The following is an 8,319-nucleotide window of genomic DNA, read 5'->3' on the forward strand; positions in this document are numbered from 1 at the left end:
GTAGTCCGAACGCACTTAATGAAACCGACGTGCGACACGATTAAATGAACGCTTCCGGTATATGCGCGCACACATAGACGTTATGGATTTTCAGTGAACGTCATAGGTTTTCAGTCAACGCGGTAATGATGATGCCGCAACATCAAAGAAGGATTAAGGAAGTGAATCTGCGTTCGTCATGAAGGCAGCTTATTTAGATCGGACGGTCGCCCGATGTGACAGATCAGGCGTGCGGGTGTACTGCAAAGTTTGCTTTGATATTAAACTCCTCGATAAGCATAATAACGATATTTTCTCTTGGAAAAAATTTAATTAGAAGATACCGCTCTATCACGACTATTTAATATGTTATGTGATGATGAAATCTCACATGTAAAAGCTTGCCTCAAATTCATACGGAAAATAAAGTTCTGTTAGTTAATTATTCGTTGCACTTTATATTTAACTCTTACGGTGACTTTCCGGTCCTTTACTATACGGAGAGAACGTCTAAAAAACACAGAAAAGTCAACAAAAAATCAATGTGATTTTATTTTGATTTTTAACGTTAATAAACAGTCAAATTTTGTAACAGTCAAAAATTATCATTTTGACTTTCATGACATCAAAATAAAGTTATTTTTATTTTATTTTCACTTGTGTGTTTCTTAAGCGGTTTTACTAAAGTATTTATAAAAATTTAGCTATAGATACTGAAAATAATTTTGTTGGATTATCAAAATAATTATATAGAACGTCTGAACGTTGATAACAATTCTGTAAAACATTTCAACGTTTTAGCAACCAGTTTGAGCGTTTTACATAATTATTTTTAAAGATTATTTTTTAAAAACAGTTATTAAACTGTCTTTGCACGAGAAAAGTAAAGCATATTATTAACTCGTATTTTATTGTTTAAATTCCACCTAAGAAGAAACCGATTCCAGAACCCTCAAGTAAAAGGAAATGCAAGGAATCAGCTGGTTCCTAACCGGCTGTGGCCTAAATACTTCATTTCGTGTGTACGACAAACGATTTCTCGAGGGGAGGACTCGATTAAAGCGAGCGTCGGATACGACGTTAATTCAATTAACTTTGCGGCGGCAATTTGTTTGCTGTTGGGTGTCGTATTGCGGGAAAATATTTCGCTGGCCGTTTACAGGGGAGACGTCGCACGGTCACGCATCAAGCGGGGGTGCGGAGCTACTTTCCTTACAATGCAAACATACTCCGTTATTAAACCGCGTAGACGTGTGCCTTTATTCACTCACCAGCGAGTGAATAAGAGTCGTAATAAATTGCTTTTCGGGATAGGAATCGACGGTTATGCTATGCAGCTACTGCTAACGATAATGTGAATCCCCTCAAGAAGATAGAACAAAATTTATACATATCGTCATTTATGTAAGTTATTTGCATGGATGGACAATAATTGAATGAAAACTAATTTTTTCCTTTAAATATATTACATATTTTTTTTTTCGAACGTAAAATTTAATGTTTCCTAGAAAATAAGACCTTGTTTCTATAAGATTTCTTATAAGACTTCTTGGTTTTTTTTTCATTATAAAATTTTTCAATTTTATAATTTCTAAGTATTTTCTAGATCCTCCGATCAGTATGCATTAAATATTTTTATATCTTTTTAAATAAAAACGTTTTGATTTTTATTTCCAAATGCACAAATTAGTATGCATTTTTTTCGAATAATAGTGTTCAATTAAGATAGATAATATAATTGGTATTTTCGCTCTAAAATTTCCTTATCTGTTATTTGTGTGTTTATTCAGTTTAAATTAATGCACCTTTGCTTAAAATTTACGTAATCAAATGATTTTTTTAAAGATTAAGATTCGAGAAATACGACGATGTAACTTAAAATTATGTAAAATTATGAAAAACATTTGCTATAAATAATTTTTCACAATAGCACGTAATTAAAAAATTCATTACCAATGAAAAAGTCGTTAAAAAATACTTATCAGTGCGCATATTGAACTTATATAATCTTGTATTTTCTTGATAAAAATACGATTATAACTTTATAATGTATACATTGTAGTGTAATATAGAACCTAATCAGTACGTATTTTTCTGAATGCATATAATCAATTTGAATCTGTGCGCAGTTCATAAAACTGACAATTGTATTTGTATGTAAGAAAAGAGAGTGCTAAGACCCGCTTTGACCTAAAACCTAGCATTCTCTTTCTCTTCTCTCTTATTTAAATAACATTTCTCGGTCTATTTCATATAATATTGTTAATCAATTTAAAGTGGATTATTGTGCGGTGCGGACACAAAGATGGTTGTTTAAGAAATAATAGCGTTACGGTAAACGGCCACGTGTTTGTCGGTCGAAACGCACGTGCGATCACTAGCAGCGGCGCGACTATTATCAGTCTGCCGATCGCAAACACTCGACGATAAGCGGCGATACCGCCACCACTGGAAACATGTCCGTAGCGAATCCTCCCCGTTGTCATACGAGGACGTAATCGTGCGCGACAAACACAATCACGCCGTTATAACGCTAGCGTGCCGCGCCGTGCACGCGACCGTTGCACGCGACGATGATGGTGCACCGGCTTCCTCGAGAGGCAATCGTGACCAGAAGTGCATCGCGCTCTTCTTCGTGATAGTTGTACAAGTAGAATACGAGGAACTCTCCCCGATTTTTACCCGGTTTGTTTGATTAATCTTTCGTTATATTTTTACGAATACAATCCTAAGCAAAACTAAAAGTCATGATGATATCAAAGTAACGTTAAAATGGCTTCAAAATGATTATTAACCCTTAATATGCTCGATGACTTTTTGATCCTTTATTACGATGGATCGTTCATGTTTCTAGATTAATTTTCATCACTTTTATGAAAACATACAAAAATAATTAATTCTTACGTATACATATTTAACATATTTAGGAAATATTTGTAAGGTTGTGTATTAGAAAAAATGTATATAAATGTTATAACTGCACTGAAAAAAAATTTACTCAATTTTAATAAATGTTTATTTAAATAGTACTAAATAAATGTTTACTAACAGTAAATAAATATTTACTGTAAGTAATCCTAGCTAAATCAAATTAATTATCTTACTAAATAAATATGTTTACATTTAGTAAATATATTTAGTAAGTATTATTCAAACCAATATTTATTAAAATTTGGTATACTTTTTGGTGAATTATTTGGTGTTTCTAGTATTTCAAAGAAAAGAAATGCGCAAAACACGAATGATCCAATCGCGTGTATTAAGGGTTAAAAATCATTTTTCGATTAGTCATGATTCCTTTTAATATCATTTGGATGATATCGTGAATAGAGATCTTATAACAGAATCTGACCACAAGATGATAAACTATTGATTAGTCCATTGTTTTTATCAATTTTAGTAAGTTAGAATGAGTACAGACAGTATAATCACAATATAGGTAAGAACAGTAGGTTCATTCAGCCAAAAATGGTGCTGATAATCATCCTTCGCGCTGTTCTTGACAACTTGACTGTTCTGCACACTAACAACATGGCACACTAATCAGTTTCCTCTATTCAAATACTAGAGTCTAAGGAAGTTAAGTAACTTCGTTCTTATAGATCATGCACAATATGACGGTCGTTTAGCAGCTAGATCAAAGGTGCTGACACAGAGTGAACCTATTATTCTTACTTATATTGTGGTATAAGTTAGAATGAGATAATATACATAAAAAAAACAATATATATGTATATATTATATCCTTCTTTTACACTTTTGTTTTGTCAAAATTGCTCATGGCTAGATTCTATTAAGTATAGAATTCTCGTGACCTGTCGTTCTGTTTGAAAAGTGTCTTTCTATAAATCTATCGAGGATCTCAAACTTCTCGATAAATCTCCCGATAAGCTTTCTAAACTGAAACTCGTTTACTCACCGTTTCTCGAGGAGGACTCCAGCATTGCGGCGATGTACTTCGTCCGCTGTGGCTGCTCATCGCAGAATTCGAGGCCGAGTGAAGATTCTGAAGACTCGCGTTGAGTGGCGTCACCGGGTCGTCCTCCGTTGTCTCAATGTCGACCTCGTCATCGGAGTTGTCTTCCTTTTGACTAGCGTCCGTTGGTCGCTCCGGGATCGCCGATTCGACGATGGGTGGCCCACGAATCACCGGACGGAACGCGGATTGATGCAAAGGTGGATTGACAGTCGGAATCAACGGTTCCGTGGGGCTGGAACCACTTATGGGTGGCGGCAGTGGTCCTGGAAACCATCAACATGCAATTGCTGCCTAATTGAGGTCGAATTCAATCCTCATCCAATTTAATTGCACAGAAATAGTGATCGTAAATAAGGAATAGATATTTTATATTAGTTTTTTATGATAATAGTTTTCAGTTTTACGTTAGCAGCTTTATCTAAACGTAAAGTATGGAAAACGTGATTAATAATTTTACGTCTGATGGCCATTTTTCTGTCAATTTAATAAATAAATATTTGATTAACATTGTAAAGAATGTAACAGTATTATAAATGCCTAAACTAATTAATGGGACAATAATCTAAGCCAGAAAAATATGGATTTTTTACTTATAAAGATCACTTAGATATTTCTGACTCTAAATTTGACAAATTTTTTTTAAAGTAGATTCAAGTTTCTATGTTATTCTTCAATTATTTAGAAATTGTTTTTTATCTATAAATCTCATCTTACCGGGGAACAGAACGGGACTTCGCTTGGCCAACCAAGGCAGGGCGTAGGACGGAAATGCGAATGGGCTGGGTGTCTTGGCCGCGGCGACCGCCGCCGCCTGCTGATGATGCCATACGTAGTCCATGACGAGACTGCGGGACAGCGGCAGGGGTAGTTCCGGGAATGGCGGTACACGGGGATGCGCCGGTGTCGGTACCAGGGTGGAAATCTGCGCGGTACCTGTCGGCGACGATCTGGGCTGCTTCGCTGGACTCGGCGATTCTCGGGAGCCGTTCGAATTGCCTAATAAACGTTTCCTGGTGCCGCCATTAAACATTGCTTTAACGTCCTCCCAGGCATGCACGATTTCATCCGGCGGACTACCGGACAGCTTCATATGCCGACGCCATGAGTTGAAATTCGCCGCGTCCGGCTGCACGTACTTATCCGACGGGCCCATACGGTGCGAGTGAAAGATGAACTTATTAGGCGAGAAGAACAGGCCGCAGTACGCGCATTTGATGCATTTTGCGCGCGAGCTGTTGTAACGAGCGGGCAGAAATGCTCCGCGGCAACCCCAAGCGCACTCGTGATGTACGGAGAACGCAAAGTCTTCAGGTAATCTACAAAGTGTATCGTACATGCGAATATTTATACAATTATCGAAAAGCGAAATAAAAACTTCAATCAAGAAGAGTCAATGATCAATTTGAAACTTAATTCTTCGTCAACAATATGGAACTTTCATCTTTTATCCGTATGGATTTTCCAATTTCAGTTTAGATTTTTAGAAAGAATAATTTTTAAAAGAGATTCTTTTTTGTCCAAATATTCAAATTTAAATAAATTATTTATAAATGAAATTGTCAGAACCCCTCACTATGAAATTAATCTTTAGTTGGATTAATTGAAATTTTGATTAAAAATAAACGAATCAAAATTTTTTCATTAACTCTACTATTATAGAATTCTAATTGAGATAACCGGAATTCTGATTGGTATATACAGAATTTCGGTTCATTTTCAACCAGACATTTTTCTCAGTGCATATTTTTGTAAACTAAAATGAGAGTTATTCGATCATATTTTTTCTCTTGAGCATGGTCTTTTGCGAAAATTTTACAATTTTACGAGAATCGCAGATTGTCTTGTACCGACCTGGGCGGTGCGTTGTCGCCGAGGAAGGACTTGCAGAGACGTTCCGCTTCCCTGCGAGTAATCATGCCGCATCTACGCGAGGACACTGGCATCGCGCCAGCACGACGAAGTATCTCCAGCTGAACTGGTGTGCACTGCACGCAGGTGATGCCCAACGCCACCCGACGATTGTGAATCTCGTTGTAGCTGAACTGCTTCAACAGAGTGTTGCTGATCTGTGCTAGGCACAGTCGCTCCTGTCCCTCGATTACCAGCGACACGATGTGGATCCCGTAAAGTGACACGGTACCCACCTGCAACTCCTGTCGGTATTTAAACGTACTAGGATGCCCTCAGATTTGGGCGCATCGTTTTATTTCCTCGCTGCACTTTGATCTTTTATTTGTTTACCGTGACTGCCGTGACACTAGCAATTCATCAAATTACTCTAATAATTAAATAATTATTACTCTGATAATTAAATTATTTTTAATTACAGTCGACTCGATGCTTAATTAACACCGGCTATAATATTAGATTTTTATCAGAGTCATGAAAAGTATATAAAAATGATGTTTCGCTTGTTTTAGCGCAGAAACACTACCGTATCTCCAGATCCATAAAAATTATACAAATAATTGTTAATTAAGCTCGAACATATAAATGTGAATAAGGGAAAAATGGTTAATAATATGAGTTAATTAAAAGAATAAAAAATTAACATTTATCATTATGTTATTGAAATAATAATAAATTAATATGATATACATAGAGTTATATGTTAAGAGAATAACGAATTATTATATTAAAATAATATATAATATTAAAAAGCTTTGAATTAGAATTATTGTTTTATTTGTATATAAATTAAAACTTGTGCCTATATAAAAATATTTAACGTATTGCTCTTACACTGACAACGTAACAACTATTCTGAAGTTAATCGACAATGTGCTCCTCTTAGCAAAAAATAAATAATTTTTATAAAACCGACGATACTAAGGAATTACAGCACATTCAAATGCGGGGCCGATTCATGAAATTATAATCGATAAGAAAATAACTCCGGACTGACATATTAATGGAACAATGAATATTCGATACAATAGAGAGGGAGGAAAACCTGGTAAGGTGCTGTGGTACACACCGGTGATTATAATACTGTAAGAACACGAGAATAGGTATGTCACCGCCGATTGTAAGATAATGTACAAATCCATCACCGCCGATTGCTTCATTATTTTTTAATTTAAATTTAAAATATGTAAAATTCATCTCCGCTGATTATTTCCTTTAAATAACATTGAGAATGACCTGATAGGGGTTGAAACGTTTGTGCAAAATAATAAACATCTATTTATATTGTATATATTCGGATTATAACTAGCAATGAACACCCAGCGTGACTTATATAGCCCTTTCAATTTATTATTATTTTAATTAGTTCAGCCTTTATTTTATTCCATAAAAATATTTCTTTTAAATTTTTCTTTTACTCCTTTCTTGCGCACGAGCAGTCTTTCTATGTTGGCCTAGATTTGTATCATTTTATAGAATTTTAATCCATTAATTTCAAGACTTGCATTCTCGTGTCTCTGTGTTACCTGATTTTGTTTCGGATGCGATTGCGGTTGTGGCGATTGCGCCGATTTTTGTGAAGAAGTCAGCGGCGGCATCGACAGCACCGCCGGCCCATCCATTCTGGAAGAGAGATTATTATTGGATTAAGCATCAGGAAAGATAAATATTCAATGTAATCTCATTTGTAATAATCTTAACATTCAGATCATATTAGGTTGAAGTGCAAATCGTTATTTGATTATAAAGATGGAGGTTGAAGCTTTTTGATAATAATTTCATAAAGATCATGAAAACTAAAAATTGAACTATAAACAACGTTTGCAGATTGGGATTAGAAATCCGCATATTGGCAATGCAATATGGATATACTAATTATAAATAATAATATACTATAAACATTAATATAAATAATATAAATAATATTATTGCTTAATATAAATAATATTTTATTAAGCATCTAAAGATCACATCTAAAAATCACGCATTTTAATCCAAGTATATAACAATGTATTTGCAAAAATATGATATCTATTTAATTAAAATTTGCGAACGGAAAGCCATTTCAATTTCTGACGAGTAATATCATCCAAATAAGTTATTCACCTTGTACGTTTATAATTTCTATGCTTCTTCTGCTTCATTTAAAACTGGAGTTTCCGTTGACGTTTCTATAATTGCTTGAAAAATTGTGATTGTTTTAACATTGTTTTGAGAATTGCGTGTAATTTTGCGCCGGCTATATTGGGTTGTCCGGGCCTATTCGACCTAATGGAAAATGCATCGCCGATGCGACGCGACAATAATTTGCCTCTCAGCGCGGTTTTTATCATCATCGACGAGATTGATTATAATCTCTGATGTTTTACGGTCGCGCTCGTGCGCTCGTGTCCGATAATAAATTCCGCGTTTTCCACTCGCGCAAGAGGAACAAAAAAAACATCCTCCTCCGC

General features: G+C 35.2%; 1 protein-coding gene across 1 annotated transcript in view; it reads right to left on the bottom strand.

Annotated features, from left to right (window-relative positions):
• Positions 1-3,874: 3,874 nt before the first annotated feature.
• The window catches only part of fuss (SKI family transcriptional corepressor fussel), an 8,784-nt gene continuing 4,339 nt past the window's right edge, over positions 3,875-8,319 (bottom strand). The window contains exons 2-5 of the mRNA XM_018448899.1: positions 7,393-7,489; positions 5,810-6,102; positions 4,673-5,274; positions 3,875-4,221 (exon numbers count right to left, since the gene is read on the bottom strand). Of these exons, the coding sequence (XP_018304401.1) occupies positions 3,875-4,221; positions 4,673-5,274; positions 5,810-6,102; positions 7,393-7,489 (1,339 nt within the window). The remainder of the gene's footprint in view (positions 4,222-4,672; positions 5,275-5,809; positions 6,103-7,392; positions 7,490-8,319) is intronic.

This window comes from Mycetomoellerius zeteki, unplaced genomic scaffold (genome assembly GCF_001594055.1).
Source record: "Mycetomoellerius zeteki isolate Tzet28-1 unplaced genomic scaffold, Tzet1.0 scaffold106, whole genome shotgun sequence".
NCBI lineage: Eukaryota > Metazoa > Arthropoda > Insecta > Hymenoptera > Formicidae > Mycetomoellerius > Mycetomoellerius zeteki.